The sequence below is a fragment of the Prionailurus viverrinus genome, chromosome A3 (genome assembly GCF_022837055.1).
Source record: "Prionailurus viverrinus isolate Anna chromosome A3, UM_Priviv_1.0, whole genome shotgun sequence".
Classification (NCBI taxonomy): domain Eukaryota; kingdom Metazoa; phylum Chordata; class Mammalia; order Carnivora; family Felidae; genus Prionailurus; species Prionailurus viverrinus.
Window position 1 is genome coordinate 72,899,987 of NC_062563.1, and position 22,173 is coordinate 72,922,159.

Consider the following 22,173-nt stretch of genomic DNA (forward strand, 5'->3'; position numbering starts at 1 on the left):
GATCCCATGTTTCCTCAGTCTCAGCATAATCCCTTTCCTCCAGTGTACTAGAACTTTTATCATTTGCATAATGGACTAGGGCCTGATGGACCCAGTCCTCCTCTGAGCCAAAAAACAGATGGCCCTTTAACTGGGTCTTTAGTCCAAACAAAACAGCAGAATTTGATCATTTTATGTTTGTCCTTATTCCCTGTATCCTCTCTGTACTACAATAGACTATCTGAGGGAATATGAAGAGACCCCACCTCTTTGTGGGTTTCTCTTCCCTTACCCCTAGGCCTAGAATTTTTGTTCCCCATCCTAGACCAGGCTAGTTCCTGCTCCTGAGTTTCCCTTGGGGCACCAAAGGCCCTTTAATGGAGGTTTCCTGTACTCTCCAGAACCAACTTTGTCCGTCTCGACCTGTTTTCTTTGCGGGAGAACTGAACCATGGATCTAGACTCCACATTCCCTTCATATCTAGAATACGTCTCAGTCACACACACTCAGCCTCTCACAACTTCCCATCCCCCAGGCAATACTTATAGTCCAATTTTCCTACCTTGGTCTGTGCACAGAGTTACCAGGTTGCCGTGGTGCCTTTTACGCTTTCCCCAGGGTCACTTCTTCTGTCTCCAAATGCAAAAATCTTGAGCTCCATGGATTCTACAGGGACCAGGGGCCTGTCCGTGGAAAGGGCATGCAAACCGGGGTGGGAGATGTCTCCTCTCTCACAGGAGGACCTAGACCCCACGGGTAGAGGTGAATCCTGGGCAAGCCCCCAAATGTGAGAAATATGCCTGCTGACCCAATCAAAGGAGGGACCCGGAGACTCAGGGGGCACAGTGAAGTGAGGCTTTGATCAATGTTCTTGCAAGAGCAATATGGACAGGCACACTTGGGGCAGTTACAGCAGTCAATTTATCTCCTAAGGTGAAGTCCCTCCCATCATTCCTCATGGGCTGAGTACTACAGAGGTTATAGCCTTACCTAGATGTCACCTATGCCCAAGTAAGGCAAAAAGTAATCTGACTATTGTACTATATGCTAACTAACTTGGATGTAAGTTAAAAAAAATAAATTAAAAAAGAAAAAAAAAGATGTGGTAAATACATACAATGGAATATCATTCAGCCACAAAAAAGGAAGGTATCTTGCCACTTGTGACAACATGGATAGACCTTGAGCACATTATGAAATAATGTCAGATAAGTCAGAAAGAGAAAGGCAAGTACTATATGATACCAGTTTTATGTGGAATCTAAAAAAGCCAAATTTGGAAAAAACAGAATAAAATAGTGGTTTCCAGGGAGGGCGTGGGTAATAAAATTGATGTTGTCTAAGGGTACAAACTTGCAATGAATAGTAAATTAGCCATAGAGATCTAATGAACAGTATAATGAATCCAAACAATATAGTATTATAATTGTATAATGTGATAAATACTGCTATAACAAGAATCATATTAAAATATAGAAATGTATCAAACTAATACATTGTACACCTTAAATTCACACGATGGTATATGTTAAATTGTTTAATAAAGAAAGAAAGAAAAAAAGAAAGAAAGAAAGAAAGAAAGAAAGCCTTTTAAAAATAAGTAATCTGATTGGAACAAATGTACATTCCTTTAGGTGAGGCACAGAGACTTCAGTTCTTTGGCTTGGACTCTGCAAAGCCTGTAAAAATAAGCCCCAGAAATGTAAAAGGGAAGAACCAGGAAGTGAAGGGTCTAAGGGTTTGGGACTCCTTGAGGGGGGGTGGGGGGAGAAATCATACATAATTCCAATAAGTTGTGAACCTATTGTTAACTAAACAGCACAACTTTTATTTGACATTTCTGAAAATGAATCATCTCACTTACTTCTCACACAGAGGTAGCTGAAGGCCAAACTATGGAGAACTTTGAATGCCAGGCTACATTTTGTTGAACCATGCTGATGAGGTTTAGTGGTGATGGTGGGGGTTCAGAGCTGACGGCCAAGAAAAAATTCTTGAAGACAACTTCAGTGCAAAAAGGTGATTTTACTAAAACACAGGGACAGAGCTGTGGGCAGAAAGAGCTGCACTGGGGTTGTGAAGAGTGACTGGTTATATACCTGGGAGTTGTGTGTGGGAAGTAAAGTCAAGGGGAAGTTGCCAATGGGATTTTCATATTCTAAAGACTCACAAAATCCATGGAGGCCTAGCTATTGTCAAACTAAGATTGCTTTTCCCTCTAACAAAGCATTATGATAGTAGGGAGTTCCTGGACTTCAAGCTATTGATAAAATTGCCCCCTTTTTGTAATTGTACCAAGGTATTTGTAAACTGATGGAAACCCATGTCCTGTGTGACTGTGATCTCTATCAGTTAACCATTTGTTTTTTTCCTTTGTTTTTGGGCAGCCAAGAGTGCCTGAGGGATATCACATATTTGGGGGCAGGGGGGTAGTGCTAGCTTGTGCTTGGCCCTTAGCTTGCCTTATGCTCCCTCATCAATGCTAACTTCCAGCTAAGGCCACTATATCCAAATTTCACAAAAAAAGAACAGACTACACAATTTATGGCAATTTATAAGCATATTCATCTGATACAAGAAAAAATTCTTTCTATGTAGGAAAAACACAAGCACATGCATAAGAATACTCCTCCAAGGGGCGCCTGGGTGGCGCAGTCGGTTAAGCGTCCGACTTCAGCCAGGTCACGATCTCGCGGTCCGTGAGTTCAAGCCCCGCGTCGGGCTCTGGGCTGATGGCTCAGAGCCTGGAGCCTGTTTCCGATTCTGTGTCTCCCTCTCTCTCTGCCCCTCCCCCATTCATGCTCTGTCTCTCTCTGTCTCAAAAATAAAAAATAAACGTTAAAAAAAAAAAATTTTTAAGAATACTCCTCCAAAGACATTAAAAAATAGCATTCAAGTGAAAACAAGTATGAATCCCTTTCCGAATCTTACTGGCCTTCCTCATAATTACAAATGTTGTTAATGGATCTAGATTAACAGGAAATAACCTGAAAAAATATCAGAACTGGGTAGTATCTTTGAGCTTCTAAAGGGAAGAAGCCAAAAGAAATGTACTATCACCATTCCCCTCAAACCTTAATACCAACTAGTTCACATGCATCAACTGTATGTAAAATCTCTTTTTACAGAAATTTTCCTATGCTCTTGACTAAATAAAAGCATAAAGTCAAACAACCAAAAGTGATATATAAACCTCAACTGGATCCTGGATGGTGAAAAAAATATCAAAGTATCAGCTACAGGGGTGTCTGGGTGGCTCACTCGGTTGAGAGTCTGACTCCTGATTTCGGCTCAGGTCTAGATCCCAGGGTTGCAGGATTGAGCCCCTCGTCGGGGCTCTGTGCTGAGTGTGGAGCCAGCTTGGGATTCTCTCTCTCTCTCTCTCTCTCTCTCTCTCTCTCTCTCTCTCTCTTCCTCCACCCACCCCTCTCCCTAGCTCATGTTCTCTTTCTCTCTCTTTCTAAAGAATTAAAAAAAAAGTTAGTATCAGCTACAGAAAGCAATTACGAGACAAGGAAATCTGAGTATGTAATAGATATTTGATTATGTAATTCTGCTAATTTCCTTAGAAATGGCATTATGGTTTTTAGGAGAAAGTCCTTATTCTTTAAGTACATAGCAATGAAAAGTAACAAATGCAACTTACTTTAAATGTTTTAGATTAAAAAGCATATATAGAGAAAAAAGAAATAAAGTAATTGTGGCAAAATGTCAATTTTTGGATCCACATGGCAAGTATATGAATGGTCAGATACTTTTTTTCAAAATTTTCTGCATCCCAAGCGATGTGACACTTAATCTTGGAGAATATATAAAAAGACCTGGTTATTCTTTAATGTTTTTTTATATAAATTTTTTTTTAATGTTTATTTTTTGCGAGAGAGAGAGAGAGAGACAGACTGTGAGAAGGGGAGGGAGGGTCAGAGAGAAAGGGAGACACAGAATCCAAAGCAGCCTCCAGACTGAGCAGTCAGCACAGAGCCAAAGGCGGGGCTGGAACTCACCAACCTGGAAATCAAGACCAGAGCTGAAATCAAAAGCTTAACCTACTGAGCCAACCAGGTACCCTAAGGCCTGGTTATTGTTAAAATGTTTTTCTTTGTAGCAGTTTCTTGCTGGTTTCTTAACACTTCAAATAATACTCTGAACCTGGGTGTCTCAGTATTCTTTTATATAGCTAAGAACGATGAAATAGAAATCCTCAAGAAAGGGGTGACTGGGTGGTTCAGCTGGTGAACTATCTGACTTCACCTAAGGTCATGATAGCGCAGTTTGTGGGTTCTAGCCCGGCTTCCAGCTCTGTGCTGACAGCATGGAGCCTGCTTCAGATTATGTGTCTCCCTCTCTCTCTCTCTCTGCCGCTCCCCCACACGCTCGCTCTTCTCTCTCAAAAAATAAACATTAAAAAAAAAAAATCTCAAGAAACAAGGATTTGCTAAGGCTTCTATTTTCACATACAGAAACACAGCATGATAGTCTGAGTGCGCCTCCTAAACAATATTTTGGAGTAGTGGCGCTAGGCTGCAGACCTTAACATTTTTTTAGGATCTTCACCTGTTGGAAAAACTCATGAAAGCTATAAAGCTTCTCCCCAGAATGCACAGAACCCAAAGTCTGTACACAATTTCAGGTTCCACATATCGCTTCTACAGCCTGTACATAAGGCAAAAACCTTCGCCTATTCTTTTCTGAGCTGCTGATAATGCTACAGATAAATAAGGTCGTTTAGCGCGTAAAATTGATATGAGCTGAAGCACTAGTAGTTCTTCCGCAGGCGTAAAACTTCTCTCGTAAACTTCCCGCTTTTATGAGAAAGGTGAGTTTCTTAGGTGTAAAGTCAAATACGGCATTCACAACTTGCACTCCTCTGGCTGCTGTTAAATGGACAAAAACCCAATTCCAAAGCAGAACAAAATGTCTTCCTACGTGACACAACCGCGGTTCCTGTACGTCTCTTCCCCGTAATCTACACCACACCGGCCGCGACACCAGGCGCGACTCTGCCCTTCCGTTTCTCCTTGAATGCGTCCGAAAACAGCACACAGTTCCAACCTCTGAGCCACAAATCCCATAAAGGGATTGTGGGTATTGTAGTCCAGTGCACATGAGCAACAGGAAGTTAGGGTGACTTACAGAGGCTGAAAAAGAACCCACAGCTTAGCGAACCGAAGATCAATCGTTCTTGATACCCCAAGCAAGGAAACAGAATAACGTTGACTGACGAAGTCGTAATACATCCCTCGAACTACACGTCCCAGTGTGCTTTGCGCAGCGCGGCCATTGCGCCTGCGCCCTCGCAGCCGGTTACTAGCGTCTGCGAGGCTGCAGTTCCCGCTGGTGCCGGCACCGCAGAGACCAGAGCTGAGGGTCGACCGCCGTCACAGTGGAAGAGCAAGGGAAAGGATGTGGGTTTTTGGTTACGGGTCCCTGATCTGGAAAGTGGACTTCCCCTATCAGGACAAGTTGGTTGGATACATCACAGGCTACAACAGGCGCTTCTGGCAGGGGAGCACCGACCACCGCGGGGTCCCGGGCAAGGTGAGGCGCCAGTCAGCCCCCCACCCTTAACTGCCTTCGGAGCGCCGCTTCCCACCCAACTCGCGGTCCTACTCTGCTGGACCTCCACCCCAACATTTACGATGACCGAGCAAGAAAGTTAGGAATAATGCTGTTACATCTGTGCACCTTTCTCTTCACCTGCCCTCTACTTCTCTCCCAAACCAAGGGCACTACTTCCGAAGCCTTTTGAGACGCTGATGGTTAGTTTCTTGGGAAAGCAAGAAACAGGGGCAAAGGCATACAAGCTCGCCCAAGGCTGATGGGCTGGGAGGAAGCCCCATATGTGAGCGACCTCTGCCATTAAAAAAAAAAAAAAAAAAAAAAAAAAAAAAACGGCGGGAAAATCAATCTCCGTTTCACCACGGAGTTGAATACTAAAATCAACCTGCACATTCAGCTTTAGCTTTTTAGCAATTAAATTTGTTGGCATTTCTGCATTCTGGCAGACTTTCATTGGTTTAAGTTTAAACAAGCATATTATTTCCAAAGGTTTTATTTTATGACATCTAAGGCCACATAGGAACTAGTTTCCAAAATTATCTCCGGTTGTTAAGGAGCTTACCGTGATCACTTCCTTTGGTTGTCAGGTATCGGCGAAGTTAAATATTTGAGTTCTCGGTTTGTTACTTGAGTAACACGGTGCCCATTACTGTGTCCAGCATTATTTTAATCTTTATTTCTCCACGTTTCTCCTCTAAATTATAAATGTGAAATGTAAGTTCCTTGATCTATTTTTCAGTCATTAGAAGACTTTCATCCCAATATATGTATACTAGAAAACTAGTAGCAGCTCAGCCTTGTATTGGCTGCAAAACAACCAATCCACAAGGAAAACAAGGTTGTGGGTAACAATTTGGATAACTTAAATATTGTACTTGGTTTACTTAACCTTCTAACTTTTGGAAGTGCACAAAATTTTTTATTGTTTGTATGTTCTCTAAAGTACTCAGAGCTATGTATGAGCTTGATTACTGTTTTTTAAAGAGAAATTAATATTGGCCCCAAAACACAATATGGTAGGCAGATGACTGGAAAACGGTAGTGACTTAGGGCAAATGCACATTTGTAAGCCAACAGGAGCTTCATGTCCAAAATTTCTTCTAGACTATTATAAAAGAGGGGTGCCTGGCTGGCTCAGTCGGTAGAGCATGCAACTGGATCTCAGGGTTTTAAGTTCAAGCCCCACACTGGGTGTAGAGATTACTTAAAAACAAAATCTTAAAAAATATATATATTATAAAACAATGTTTAAGACTTTAAAGAGTTAAATAAAACTTCTAAGTGAAGTAAAATGCCTTTTGAGTTGTCAGATACGAACACTTAAAATTTCTATTCTGAAGAAAGAAAGGCTCCAATTTTAATGACGAAGTATTAAATGCTTACAAATGTTTTGGTAGCATATTTTACTACTCTAGTTTCAATCAAAACATATGTGTTTGTTATATAGCATATTGAGATATGTACACTGTTGGAACAGAACAATAAGAAGTTGTCAAGTCAATACAACAGCTCATGATTCTTTAAAAGAAGAAAGGAGCTATAAAAGCCAGTATCTTTTTACTTAAATTTACTAAAATATAGGGCAGGTAAGTTGGGGTACAAGGGGACTGCAATGGCTAATAGTTTTACACTTATTTTTAGTTAAAGAATACATCATAGCAAATTAAAGGAAACTCTAAGTATTTTTTTAAGTATACTATTTTGTTAAAACTGGAAAGAATATTATTTTAATATTTTTTATTACAATGGATCACCAGCCTTATATAAATACAAAAGGCTACAAAGATATCCAGCAAATTAGAAGAATGATGTGGATGTTTTATAGGACTATGTTTTTTATAGCAACATATGCTCCTAGTAAGTTAGTCATCATTACATATGAAATGTGATATTATTAAACAAATGTTAGGCTCATTTCCACATACTGCAATGTGACATTTGTGGGAAAAATACCAAACCTACTTCAATTATGGTTTCTTTTTAGCTTCATTAAACTTTAATTTCTTCCTAAGTTTTATTAAGCATCTCATTTATATATATAAAAAAACTGGCACTGTCTCACCCAAATTAAGGATTTATTTAAATGTGAAAAATTTTTCACAGCAGAGAGAATATATTTCAATTTCAAAAAGAAACATTTTAACACGAGATAATCATGAACATTTACTAAATCTCTAACTTTTCTAGACTTGGATCAGAAAAATTACTCATTACTCAATGAAAGCATCTATAATGACTCATTTCACAATATCCTCCAACCCATTCAGCTTGAAAGACCCCTGCTTTAGTTTCAGTCCCCCCAAAAGCCTTTCATGTGACTTACAAATATACATTGTTTCTCAATAATATATATGTATTTTAGAGACTAAGAACATAAATTTTAGAAAATGTTTCCAAGTAAATTTTCAGTAGTGCCAAAGTCCATGTCTGTTCCATAAGCTGTCACAGGGAGTCCTTTATATCCCCTTAAAATGAGTCCCTATGTACTCTTGTTTTCTGTTTCAGCTGCCACCACCTAAGTCCAGGACTTTTCTACCACTCCTTCCCCTTTCAACAATTACTACTGAGCACTTAGGAGACAGCTATGCAAACAATACCTAACAAGTGCCACAGGGAAGTGAATAAAAGGGAAAATCACAGTTTAGGAGAAAAATCTGCTGCAAAGTCACCTGAGGAGTCAGCCAAGCCTTTATGGATGTAGTGCAGGAGGATATCCCAGAGACAGAAAAGCAAGGGCATTCTATACTGAGCACTGGTATATCCAAAGATACGAATGTTTGTTAAAGTTATAAATATATCAGTACAGATTGAGGGAAAAAGTGGTAAGAAATAAGGGTTGTAGTTAAATCATGCTGAGAACTTTTAGTTTTATCCTGTAGAATTTTTAAACCCTGAAAAAATTCAAAGCACAGGAGTGAGTGACCCAATTTTTGCACTAGAAAGTCATTCCACTGCCAAGTAGAGAATAGACTAGAGGTAAACAAAACTAGAGGCAGGCAACAAGGTCCCTAAGGAAGCAAATGAAGGATACAGAGGAACAACATACAGAAAAAGATTCAACAGACAGTTACCAGTAATTGGTGACTGCTGGATACAAGGGGAGACAAGGAAAGGTGGAATGCAGAACTTGTCACCAGGACCACGAACATTTCTTACTCAGGGTCTACCTTCTTCCCACTCTAACCATACTATACACTTTACCACTCATCTTCCCCAAACACCTTTTATCATGCCAGTCAGCTACTAGTCAAGTGCTGCAGTAGCTCCTAATTTCCTATTTCTCCCAAATTTCAGTGGCTTCTTATTTTCCATTGTCCCCTAATGTCACCTCTACTCTGGCTCTTCAAATCTGACTATCCTATTTCTCCAATTTTCTTTCTGAATCATCTCTCCAGGTGGGGCCCTCTGCTAGTCAAACATTTAGCCTGGTGTAGTCTTGCCTCTAGGCCTGCACTTGTAAATCATGCCCTTTTGCCAGAATTTTTTTTTCCTTTCTGACCACCCAAGACTCAAAATTCTTACTTGCCTTCATACCATACATCTTAGCCCTTAAGTGTTCTCTACCTGTTTCATGTGTTAAGTTTGTGTTCCAGAATTATAATATAAGCTCTTGAAAGCAAGAATTAAGGTTTTATCTTCTCTACAACACACACTAGGTAGTCAATAAATAGCTCCTAATTCATCTTGAAATTGAAAGTAATACGGAAGTGCCTACATAACCCACACCAAGATATGTGTCCTCATTATAGCATTATCTTAAATAGAAAAAAGGTGAAATTGAAATGCCCAACAACACAGGAATGTTTAAATTATAGCTCATTGATGATACATTATGCAACTATAAAACGTATGATAAGACTAACAGGAAAATGTAATTAAATTAAATAAGAAACATAATCCCAAATCCCATGTTTTCCGTGATTACAAATTGTCTATACAAGTGGACAAAGACCAGAAGGAAATAGCAATGAAGATGACACAAATACCTGAATTATTTATGCTCCCTGTGTGTCAGACAATGGGCAAATAAATATGTTAAAATGTGGCTTAGAATTCAGCATTCTCACTAATGATGCTAACATGTCAGTAGATACATAGCCTTTGGCACCAGGTAGGAAGTGTACTTAAAAAAAAAAATAAAAAAAGACAAATTCTCAAACAGCTCCAAATCTACAGGATCATTAACTCTGGGACTGTACACAAGCAGTGTGTTTATCAACCCTCCATGTAATTGTGATCTACACTAAAATTTGAGGGCCACTTCCCTATTATAGGAAAGCACTCTGGAAGAGCATGTTTTGTTCCCTAATAAAACTATAGCAATCTGATCAGAACTTTTATAATTGCTTCTTCCTTTGTCTTTCATTTTACATGAGCCTTAGTCACAGGTATTTTTTTTAATATATCCATTTTTTAAGTGAATATAATATAGCTAATATACATAAATTGAAGGGAATCTTTTAGAAAAGTCAAGATACTTTGGATAATGTATATTCTTAATTCACTTGAAAATTTATCATAAAAATGAGTACTTTATGGAGGTGTTTAGTATGAACAATTAAAATATTCCATGTCAACAATAAATTGGTAATGCTCAGTTAGTTGATAAACTGTGATTCAGAAAAAAAATTTTTTTTTTTTTTTACTTTTTTTAAAACAGCCTGGAAGAGTTGTGACTCTTGTTGAAGATCCTCGGGTATGGTATTATTGTTCTTTTTTTGTGTAGTCTTTAATCATATAAAATGTTGAAATGTTTCTCAGTTTTAATAATCAATGGAATTTTATTAACAGTCATCACAGACAGCTTGAACAGTAGGTCTAGAATTCTTCTCTGTATTTATTGTGTTTCTTTTTAACTGTTGGGAAAAGCTGGAATGCAGAATGCCCAGTAGACAACAAAATAAAACCAAATGGCATGTAGTCTTTTTTTTTTTTTTTCTTGAATTTATTGACTAAGAATTTGGCATTAATGGCGCTAGGCCTCAGACAGCCATACTGCCACTGAGGCACACTTGGCCATACTTGCCACATCAAGTGGAACCATTGAAACTCTCGTATTTGCTAGGAGTATACTATTCTCAGCAAAAATCCCTGTCAGGAGTTACCACTTTCTTTCTTGCCTAATTTTTTAGTAGCACAACAGGTTTTTAAACAGGTTTGGGGCACTAGAAAACGTATTTACCTGATAGTCCTCTGTTTCTTAAATATTTTCAATCATTTCATTGAGGTATAGATTCAGACGTTCATAGTGTGAAGGTAAAAATTTAACTTTGGAAATGACTCTGATATACAAAAGTCAAGCAGCTATCAACAGGAAATGAATAATGGTGAAATAATGAAATGCTTTCATAATTTACATTAGGAAAAGCATCTATAAAAATGGCCTCAAACTGGTAACTGTAACTCTTAATTAAAGTCAATAAACGGCACTTTGTTTCTACAGAATGTTAAACTCACTCAAGAACTGGGCACCGGATGGCTCAGTTGGTTGAGCATCCAACTTCGGCTCAAGTTATGATCTCACCGTTCCCGAGTTCGAGCCCCACATTGGGCTAGCTGTCAGCCTGTCAGTGCAGAGCCCACTTCGGATCCTCTGTCCCCCTCTCTCTGACCCTTCCCAGCTTGCACTCTCTCAAAAATAAACATTAAAAAAAAATTCACTCAAGAAGATACTTTGCAACCTAGAGTTTAATAATTAAAGGTTGTGAAAAAACTAGATAATCTATAACTACAAACTATAAATAAATCCTGTTTATATCAGATATTTTATTAACACTAAAAAACAAACCAAAAAACCTCTGCAGCCAGTTTTTTTACTGACACTTTGTTCATGGGCTCTCAACAAAAGAGACTGCCATTTAGTATTCTGCATGGAATTATTTACAAAGGATATTTGAAAGCTCCTGCAGTGAAAAAATGAATAAAATGAACTTGCTATGGCCTTCAGTAGTTGATTGCTTTCTTACAGACCTTTTAAAACAAAGAACCCTTTCTGTAAATAAGGAAACAGCCGGTAAAAAGATAAGTGACGCTCAGTTTTAGCTAAAGTAAGTTGGTGTATCAAAGCCCTCCCAGATAGCACCCAGCACTTACATCCCCAAAGGTAAGCTCCCAAGTGGCTACAACACTCCATAAAGCAGTTTGGAAACTACCGTCCTGTACCATCAGTGAAATGTTTAAGGATTTAAAACTTTAGAACTGTGTTTAATGACCAAGTGAACACCTGATTTTTTTTCAGTCCCACTAGTTAAAAGATACGATTTTTAAAACTTAAACAATGATAAATATCCTAGTGTGCAAGAAATTACTTATTCAGACTGAAGAATTTAAAATGCTGATTTCCTTTATTGTTTAGTTTGTACCTCCCAGTGCGCTTTAAAAAAAAAAAATTAATGTTTATTTTTGAGAGAAAGAGACAGACAGTGTGTGAGCAGTGGAGGGGCAGAGAGGGAGACACAGAATCCAAAGCAGGCTCTGGGCGCTCAGCGCGAAGCCCAATGTGGGGCCAAACCGTAAGGTCATGACCTGAGCCGAAGTTGGATGCTTAACCACTGAGCCACCCAAGCACCCCTCAGTGCACTTTAAGTGAATCAAAACTACACTGACTTCTAAGAACATACAGCTATTTTCTTAGAGCATAACATATCTTCACCTATTTTAGCCCTGTAAATTCTAAATAATACGTTCTTTTCATTTTTCAACAGGGTTGTGTGTGGGGTGTTGCTTACAGACTGCCAGTAGGAAAGGAAGAAGAAGTAAAAGCATACCTTGACTTCAGAGAGAAAGGAGGCTACAGGACCACAACAGTCATTTTTTATCCAAAAGATCCCACAACAAAACCATTTAGTGTGTTGCTATATATTGGAACATGTGATAATCCTAATTATCTTGGTCCTGCACCTCTGGAAGACATTGCTGAACAAATTTTTAATGCAGCTGGTCCAAGTGGAAAAAATACAGAATATCTTTTTGAACTTGCAAATTCTATTAGGAACATTGTGCCAGAAGATGCAGATGAGCATCTTTTCTCTTTGGAAAAATTAGTAAAGGAACGTTTAGAAGGAAAACAGAACCTCAATTGCTTATAAAGACCTAATCATTGACTTTTTCAAACAAGCAGAGCTTTTAGTCTTCAGAGAATAGGTTCATGTACACTGGCAATATGATTTGGAAACATGTTTGTCTACTTGAAGATCTTATTTATTTTTAATGTTGTATTATTCAAGCTATGATCAAATGTGTGGTTTAATTGCACATATCCTAAAACACATAAATATTTAAAATACTGGGATAGAGTTAAAGAAAAATTCAAGTTTTAATAATATAATGGTTTCCTAGCTAAATAATATTGAACACTTGCTCATGAGAAGTGAGTTCTTTAGAAAAGTACAATGAAGGATGAAGTTCAGAGCTTGTTATTTTCAGAGTAAAAATAATTGTGTCATTTCATGTCACAATTCTATTTTCAAGTTGTAGAGAATTAAACCAAAAGATAATACCTTCAATATATTTCTGTACAGTAATTCTGTAACCATGGTTTAGAATATATAATCTTGGGGCGCCTGGGTGGCGCAGTTGGTTAAGCGTCCGACTTCAGCCAGGTCACGATCTCCCGGTCCGGGAGTTCGAGCCCCGCATCAGGCTCTGGGCTGATGGCTCGGAGCCTGGAGCCTGTTTCCGATTCTGTGTCTCCCTCTCTCTCTGCCCCTCCCCCGTTCGTGCTCTGTCTCTCTCTGTCCCAAAAATAAATAAAAACATTGAAAAAAAAAAATTAGAATATATAATCTTAAAATAATGTATAATGAGAAATATATGGTAATATAGACAAGATTTCAACCTTGATTGTGAATTTCCTTGTTCAGGTATTATATAAGACCCTTTCCAATTTAAATCAAAAAGACTGGCATTTTTAATATAAAAATTTCCTTAGAATTATAATTACTATACTTCTTTTTTGAATAAATGCATTTTACTAGAATGAAAAAAAATTCCGCTAAAAAAAGCACAACTTACAATGTACCAATCACATCCACGAAATGACAAAATGTAGTCTGTCATTCACTCACTTTGTATTAATCTTACAGTGAAACTTGAAAAAAAGATGGCCATTCTGATATTACAAATTAACACAACCATATATATAATGAAAGTTTAGTGCTTGAAATGACTTTTAGAATTATAGTTTTTTAGGGGCACCTGGGTGGCTCAGTAGGTTAAGCATCCAACTCTTGATCTTGGCTCAGGTCATGATCTCATGGTTCGTGAGATGGAGCCCTGTGTCCAGCTCTGTGCTGACAGCGCAGAGCCACCTTGGGATTCTGTCTCTCGCTCTCTCTGTCCCTCCTCTGCTCACTTGTGCGTTCTCTCTCTCTCAAAATACACATGAAAGAAAAAAGAACTGTAGTTTTTTAAAATGTATAAGATTAACTCATGTAGAATTGATCTTGATTCTAATGAAGATTATTTTTTCTTTTTTTTTTTTTTTAAACATTTTAAAGTAATCTCTACACCCAACATGGGGCTTGAATTCACGACCCCAAGATAAAAAATCACACACTCTTCTGACTGAGCCAGCCAGGTGCCCCTAATCAAGATTCTTTCTTTCTTCTTCTTTTTTTTTTTTTTTTTTTTAGTGTTTATTTATTTTTGAGAGATAGCAAGCAGGGCAGGGGCAGAAAAGTTTCACATTAAATAAAGTTGTCCTACATAGCAGGGAAAGTAGCCCTTTCCATGTTTTTCTATTTAGTAACACCTAACTTAGTAATTTACTTAGCTCTGTAACTATTTTAAATATTTTCCCAACATTTTCATTATTAGTTTTCTAGAAAGCATTTCACTTGTCCTGTAAAACAAGAAAAGGTACTTAATATTAATGATCATTAACATTAATGATCATCTCATAAGGATATGCTGGGCACTTTACATATGGAAGCATTTTCTGGGTAACTCCTCTGAGCTTGTTTCCATACTATCCTGCAGTTACTTATCTGTTAAGTAGCAGAAATCCAGGTCTCTCTCTCACTCTAAAAGCACTAGATCTTTCTATGATATATTTAAAAACCCACCTGAACTTCACCATCTTTACTATACAGCATCTTTTTTTCAGGAGGTAAACAAGATTAACTGTTTTTATATAATGAAACAGGTACCTTGTTACATAAAGATGTTAATTTTTTTTTAAGTCTGAATCTTTTTTAATTTGAGAGAGAGCACATGCAAGTGGGGGAGAGGGGCAAAGGGAGATAAAGAATGAATCTTAAGCAGGCTCCACACTCAGCGAGGAGTCTGACACAGGGCTCCAGCCCATGACCCTGGGATCATGGAGCCAAAATCAAAAATCAGACGTTCAACCGACTGAGCCACCCAGGCATCCCGTTAAAGTTCATTTTTATAGATGTATATAGATTCCCACAAATATAATGAGCCTATCCAAGACTCACATAGGTGAATTCAATGATAAAAAGCCTTTCATTTTACAAACAAACCTAAGTCCAAAAGAGTGTGTGACCTCCCCAAAGTGATTCTTCTACCATTTAATATATAATTGTTACAGAATATAAAGAGCAAGGGGTAACTTTGGGATGCCCATTTTTTGTCTTTCTAGGCTTTCAGTCACAAGTTAGAAAATATGTAACTATAAATATGATATGCCATCAGCATTTATAGGGAAGCCATATTCCAAAGAGCTCAGAAATAAGGGATGTTAATTTTCCTGAGATAGGGAGAAACATGACTAAAATGGAGAAGTTAAATAAACAGTACTGAGTTAGAAGCTAGGGTTTAAAGCCTCTAAGTTAGCAGGAATGAAAAGGTATCAAGTTGCCTAAAGCCTAACTTAACTTTTGTTAGCAAAACTGTCTGTCTTTACAGTCCTTGGGTCTTACTTTCAAGACATTTTTTCTCATTCTTTGCTAATTACACACAAAACTCAAAGACTCTCTTTCCTCAGAGTACAAATATTAGGTTTCAAATTTTAGGAATTCAAGAAAAGTATGAGTGTAAACCCTACATTAAGAAACTTTTAGGGGTGCCTGGGTGGCTCAGTCGGTTGAGCATCTGACTTTGGCTCAGGTCATGATCTCACATTTCATGAGTTCGAGCCCCACGTCAGGCTCTATGCTGACAGCCCAGAGCCTGGAGCCTGCTTGGGATTCTGTGTCTCCCTCTGACTCTGCTCCTCCCCTGCTTGCACTCTGTCTCTCTGTCTCTCTCTCTCTCTCTCTCTCTCTCTCTCAAAAATCAATAAGCATTAAAAAAGAAAAAGAAGGGGCACCTGGGTAGCTCAGTCGGTTAAGCGTCCAACTTCAGCTCAGGTCATGATCTCACAGTTTGTGAGTTTGAGCCCTGCGTTGGGCTGTGTGCTGACAGCTCAGAGCCTGGAGCCTGTTCTGGATTCTGTCTCCCTTTCTCTCTGCCCCGCTTCTGCTCACACTCTGTCTCTCTCAAAAAAATAAACATTAAAAAAATTTTTTTAAAGAAAAAGGAAAGAAAAAGGCCATACTAAATTCTAAAAAAAAAAAAAAAGAAAGAAAGAAAGAAACTCTTAATATAAATCTCTAATGGAGATTTTTTTAAAGTAGGTCTTTCTACTCCTGTAGGCCACTATTATGTTTCCAACAATCACTCTTCAATCTACCCAGAATGGTAAATCCCATCTAAATACCACCTCCACAGATAAAAAGTTATCATTTAGGGAAACAAAGGTTATGATGTCATCTCTGAATATTTGAAAGTACAAAAGACCAATTTTAGGGGCACCTTAGCAGTTCAGTCAGTTACGTGCCTGACTCTTGATCTAGGCTCAAGTCATGATCTCAGTTTTGGGAGTTCAAGCCCCATATCGGGCTCTGTGCTAACAGCTCAGACACTGAGTGGGATTCTTCCTCACTCTCTGCCTTTCCCCTGCTTGTACACGTACTCTAAATAAATAAGCAAACAAAACAAATAAATAAGCAAACAAACATTAAAACAAAAAAAGACTGGGGTGCCTGGGTGGCTCAGTTGGCTAAATGTGCAACTCTTGATTTTGGCTCAGGTAATCTCACAGTTTCAGGAGTTCAAGCCCTACATCAGGGTCTGCACTGACAACTTAGCTTGAGATTCTGTCTCTGCCCCTACCCCACTCACGCTGTCTCTCTCAAAATAAATAAAACTTTTTAAAAATTAAAAAATAAAGGGGCACCTGGGCAGCTCAGTTGGTTAAGCGTCTGACTTCAGCTCAGGTCATGATCTCACAGTTTGTGAGTTCAAGCCCCACATCGGGCTCTGTGCTGACAGCTCAGAGCCTGGAACCTGCTTCAGATTCTCTGTCTCTGCTCTTTCCCCGCTCATGCTCTCTCTCTCCTTCAAAAATAAATAAACATTTTTAAAAAAGATTAAAAATTTTTTTTAATTTTTAAAAAGACTGATTTTTGAAATGTGGCCATTGTCTACAGATACGCATTTCATCTTAAAAAGGAATTTTTTTTCATTTTCAACTAATAAAGTACCTGAAATGATTATTTTAAATTTTGAAGGTGCTTATTTAATTTTAACATGTGTGAAGCATTATACAATTCCTGATGTAATAATATGTATTACCTAATATTACTTTATATTATATATTCAGATTACCATGGTTTTAGTATCTTTGAGATTCATAATGAGATCAATCCTGCCTGTAATTTAAGAACCATATTTGATCTATTAGATATTATTCAAACATTTTATAGTCAACATTTCATTCTATTAGATTTCTCTTTTCCATGGATACATAGCTTTTAAATTATAACTTGGGAGCAGCTATGAATATCAATGCATCATACTCCTATAATTTACCATCCCTGATTCTTTCAAAGTCAGTCATATGATACATGCACTTACAATTCTTAATTCCCCCTCATCATATGTTAAAAATCTACATATGAGGGGTGCCTGGGTGGCTCAGTTGGTTAAGTCTCTGGCTCTTGATTTCAGCTCAGGTCATGATCTCACAGTTCTTGAGTTTGAGCCCTACATCGGGTTCTGAACTGACAATCTCTCTCCCTCTGCCCCTGCCACATGCGCATGCACGTGCACTCTCTCTCAAAATAAACAAACTTAAAAGAAATCTACATATGAAATATTCCAATTATGCTTATCTTTTCTCACCAGAAATACTGTGACTATATTTTCTGTGTATTTATTCAGCTCTTAACAATGTCTTTTTATGCATTTCTAAAGGCTTAAAATAAATTCACCCTAAGCATATATTAAAAACTCAAAAATTAGTGGAATGATTTTGTAATTTTTAAATTTTAACTCCTCCAGAGACAACTACTAAAATTATTATTCTGTATGTCAAGTTTATATGATGAAAATAAGCTTTAGTGAATTTCAGGGTGTTTTCATTCTTCTTAAATTTCATTTTCCCTTTCTAAAATATTATATAGTTGGGGCACCTGGGTGGCTTAGTCGGTTGAGCATCCAACTTCGGCTCAAGTCATGATTTCACAGTTCATGAGTTCAAGCCCCATGTCGGGCTCTTTGCTGACAGCTCAGAGCCTGAAGCCTGCTTCAGATACCGTGTCTCCTGCTCCCTCTGCCCCTCTCCCATTGGCACTCTTTCTGTCTCTCAAATATTATGTAGTTTAGCACTAATCTCTTGGTGGTTTAATTGCACGGAACCTTCTTGTCTTTATAAAACTTTAACAACGTACATACACACATCCTGTAACTGGAAAAACCACCACTTGACCCTGTAATTTTCTTTATTCTTTCAACTTTCCTATCCTTCACAGAATTTTTTTTTTCAAGTTTTTATTTAAGTCCATTAGTTAACATATAGTGTAACAGTAGTTTCAGGTGTACAATTTAGTGATTCATCACTTCCATACAACACACAGTGCTCATCACAAGTACATTCCTTAATCCTCATTAAGCAACTCCTTAAACACCCATTTAACCCATTCCCCCAGCCACCAATCCTCCCAAAATTCTCAATTTGTTCTGTAGAGTTAAGAGTCTATTTCCTGGTTTGCCTCTCTTTTTCCCCCACTATGTTCATCTGTTTTATTTCTTAAATTCCACATGAGTGAAATCATATATTTGTCTTTCTCTGACTTATTTTCTTAGCTTAATACTCTTTAGCTCCCACATTCTTGCAAATGACAGGATTTCATTCTTTTTTATGGCTGAGTAATATTCCATTGTGTGTGTGTAACAGAATTTTTTTTAACTATCATATTCTACTTCCTTATCAACTCTTCTTAATGCCCCTCCAATCTCCTTTTACTCTTGCTGTGCTCACATAATCAGTGTAGTCTCAAGTCTCCAATAATCCTTCCTGATTTAACTCAAAGATCTCAGTTTCATCCTTTATGATTAATGCACCAGACACTACTAAGCAAGCACCTGATATCAATAAGGCCAAAAGAGAATAACATTTCATTGTAGGGGCACCTTATATCTGAAGCCACCTTCTAACTTAACCTCTAATCTCTTTTCTTCTTTCCAATATATTCTCTACTCTGCACTCAATTATCTTTGTAAAATAGGAAAGTAACCTGATCAATAATCAAAAATGCCTTCCACTGCATACTAAACTTCAAATTCTTTTATCTGTTATTCAACTATTTATAATCTGTTATCAGCATATTTGTCACATTCTACTTCCCAATAATACACCCTACCCCATGCTCCAGTCACACTATCCTCCTCATCAATTAAGACCCAGCAAAAATGAGGGACTCATGTTATGTGGCAAGCCATGACTATGCAACAAGACTACCAAAATAAAAAAGATAGTTACCAGCTATCAAGAACCAAATGTGGGGCACCTGGGTGGCTCAGTCAGTTAAGCATCCAACTTTGGCTCAAGTCAGGTCCTGATCTCATGGGTTCAAGCCCTGCACTGACAGCTTGGAGCCTGGAGCCTGCTTCAAATTCTGTATCTCCCTCTTTCTCTGCCCTTCCCCTGCTTGTGATCTCTCTCTCTGCCCTCCCCACACCCCCTCCCCCCCGTCTCTCTCTCAAATAAAGAAATAAACATTAAAAAAAAAAAAAAAGAACCACATTTGGTGGAGAGACATACAATCAAGCAAACCACGGGGTGCCTAGGTAGCTCAGTCGGTAAAAAGGCCGACTCCATTTCAGCTCAGGTCATGATCTCAGTTTTTGAGTTCCAGCTCTGCATCAGGCTCTGTAGGGACAGTGGGGAGCCTGCTTGGTATTCTCTGTCTCTTCCTCTCTCTCTGCCCTCCTCCCCACACCTCAAAATACATAAACTTAAAAAAAAAAAAAAAGCAAATCAATTTAATTCAACATAAAGACTGTGACATAAAATACAAGCAGAATACAGGGGCGCCTGGGTGGCTCTGTCAGTTAAGCATCCAACTTCAGCTCAGGTCATGATCTCATGGTTCACGTGTTCGAGCCCTGCGTCAGGCTCTGTGCTGACAGCTCAGAGCCTGAAGCCTGCTTCAGATTCTGCGTCTCCCTCTCACTCTTTGCACTTCCCCTGCTCACGCTCTCTGTCTCTCTCAAAAATAAATAAACATTAAAAAAAATTTTTTTAATACAAACAGAATACAGACTGGCAAATTATTAATTAAAACTAATTAAGATCAATGAAAGCCTCATAGAAAAAAATAAACAGTTGTTCATGGATCAAAGAATAATAATTAACCTTATGTAGCAAATACTATATATGCCAAAATCTGTTCCAGGTATTTTACATATATTAATCCCCATTTTCTTGGATGATGAAAATGAGAGACAAAAAGAGTTTGAGTTAAACAAACATAATAATAATAACTATCATTTATTGAATACTTACAACATGCCAGGCACTATGCTAAACACTAAAAAGGAATAAAATGAAATTAAGGGCTTTAATTTTTTAAAAAATCGTGAGAGATGGCAGCTTTCTCATTTTGTACCTCCACTGGTGTTTTAACTTCAATGAGATTTCCTCCTAAAATAGAATCAATTAAAGGATAAAAAAAAAAGAAAAGAAAAAGGATTCATTTAGTTATCCATATCCTACAGCCATAATTTTTTTAACTTAAACAAAAGTATGCTTTGCCCAGTTTTCTCAACAGCATTAATCGATTTATTCAACAAATATCTATGAATTATCTACTCTGTGTGAGATAAACTAAGGACATTAATTTTCCTCCACTTCTATCAAAATTCCACTAAAATGTATTCATTCATTCCAGAAGAGAAAAAGCAGATGGGATTATACTGGGGATTAAGCCAGTGCAGAAAAAAACTTCAATCTAGAACATGCACACAGGCACAAGAAGGCTGCACCCATGGAGAAGCCATTGCTGGCAGCAGAACCTGGAGAACTACCAAACATGAAAACAGGAATAGAAAAGAGGGGGCTGTAGGATTAAAATCAGGATGATTAAAATATGTATATGGAACGGCCAAGCCAAACCTCTTACCCCATTCCTTTACACAAAGAAAGTCTATCAGCAACTGTGTTGGTTTCTAGCTAAAACCACATTTGTTTTTCTTAATTGAGCAATCTACCCTGAAAGCATTAGAGCATCCTCATACTCCCCAACAAAGCCTTCCTTATTTGGCCATAGGCTAGAGGCAGACAGGGGAGAAGCAGCTCTTTTCCTGCATTTCAGCCATGGACCCTAAAGTGAGGCCCAGCAATTAATACCATGCTCATTTACAAAGAGCTCAAGACTCTTTTTTTTTTCTTTCTTTTCTTTTTTTTTTTTAAGGAAAAGCAAAGGCACAAGAGAAAAGGATGAAAATAAACAACTAACCTGAAGGAAGTACCGCTATTTCTGGGAACAGAAGATAAATGTTTAAAATTTATAAGTGCTATCCTAAAAGAAATTCATAAAGACACTGCAACCATGAAAAATGAGCAACTAGAGGGGTGCCTGGGTGGCTCTGTCGGTTGAGCCTCTGACTTCGGCTCAGGTCCTGGGCTCGCATTTCATGAGTTCGAGCCCCACATCAGGCTCTCTGATCAGTGAGGAGCCGACTTCAGGTCCTCTGTCCCCCTCTCTGTGCCCCTCCCCTGCTCAGACGCTCATTCTCTCTCTGTCTCTCTCTCAAAAATAAATAAATAAACATTAAAAAAATATTGAGCAACTGGAGTACACCTGAAACTAGATAGCACATCATAAGTTTAAGTGGCAGCAGTTACTTTCTTTCATAGTAGAACAAAAAACAATAGTGCGCCCTAAAATATACGGCAAAGGGGGGCTGCTATGGTAGACTTTAAGACAACAATCAAACGCAAGTCATGAACTTTGACTGGAAAGGGAATAAAGGTAAATAAACAGTAAAAATTGAAATCATTGTTATTTTTTCTAAGATGTGATAGTAGTATACATCTTAGGTTATATAGGAGTCTCTTCATTCTTAGTCATTGACTTTTTTCAACATCCAGGCCATTGGTCTTATTCAAGGTGCCACATTTTGGATTTGGTTATTTCTTAGGCTTGGCGAGAATACAACATAGGTATTATTGTACACAGCTGTTGCTGTATACTTGGAGTTTTAAAAATTCATTCTTGTACAGGACATCTGGGTGGCTCCCAGTTGGTTAAGCATTCGACTCCTGATTTCAGCTCTCACACTGTGTGAGATCAAGCCCTGCATCCAGTTCTGCACTGTAGAGCCAGCTTGGGATTCTCTCTCTCC

At 38.1% G+C, this 22,173-nt stretch overlaps 2 protein-coding genes across 14 annotated transcripts in view; one reads left to right on the forward strand and one right to left on the reverse strand.

The window, feature by feature from the left end:
• Positions 1-22,173, reverse strand: part of ASB3 (ankyrin repeat and SOCS box containing 3) — a 120,791-nt gene that overhangs the window by 90,299 nt on the left and 8,319 nt on the right. For 2 of the 12 annotated variants that reach the window (XM_047851439.1, XM_047851441.1), the window contains exon 2: positions 542-662. The exons of 4 other annotated variants lie outside the window; for them this stretch is intronic. The gene's annotated coding sequence lies outside the window, so the exon portion shown is untranslated. Of the gene's footprint in view, positions 1-541; positions 663-1,843; positions 2,638-5,112; positions 5,134-6,100; positions 6,233-22,173 lie in introns of those variants that run through there. 6 more of the 12 variants (XM_047851438.1, XM_047851447.1, XM_047851446.1 and 3 more) reach the window with 6 other exon arrangements.
• CHAC2 (ChaC glutathione specific gamma-glutamylcyclotransferase 2) lies at positions 5,283-13,176 on the forward strand. Of its 2 annotated transcripts, XM_047851453.1 has the most exons (3): positions 5,283-5,517; positions 10,199-10,234; positions 12,243-13,176. In XM_047851453.1, exons 1-3 carry the CDS (start codon positions 5,383-5,385, stop codon positions 12,624-12,626), a joined length of 555 nt encoding a protein of 184 aa, XP_047707409.1. In that variant the 5' UTR covers positions 5,283-5,382; the 3' UTR covers positions 12,627-13,176. The 2 variants fall into 2 exon arrangements, with proteins under 2 accessions (XP_047707409.1, XP_047707410.1); XM_047851454.1 differs by lacking the exon at positions 10,199-10,234.

Bases quoted from the DNA above. Each gene is read 5' to 3' on its own strand.
- CHAC2 (XM_047851453.1), top strand. From the start codon at position 5,383: ATGTGGGTTTTTGGTTACGGGTCCCTGATCTGGAAAGTGGACTTCCCC. The intron at 5,518-10,198 runs GTGAGGCGCCAG...TTTTTAAAACAG, and splicing joins ACCGCGGGGTCCCGGGCAAG to CCTGGAAGAGTTGTGACTCT. The intron at 10,235-12,242 runs GTATGGTATTAT...ATTTTTCAACAG, and splicing joins CTCTTGTTGAAGATCCTCGG to GGTTGTGTGTGGGGTGTTGC.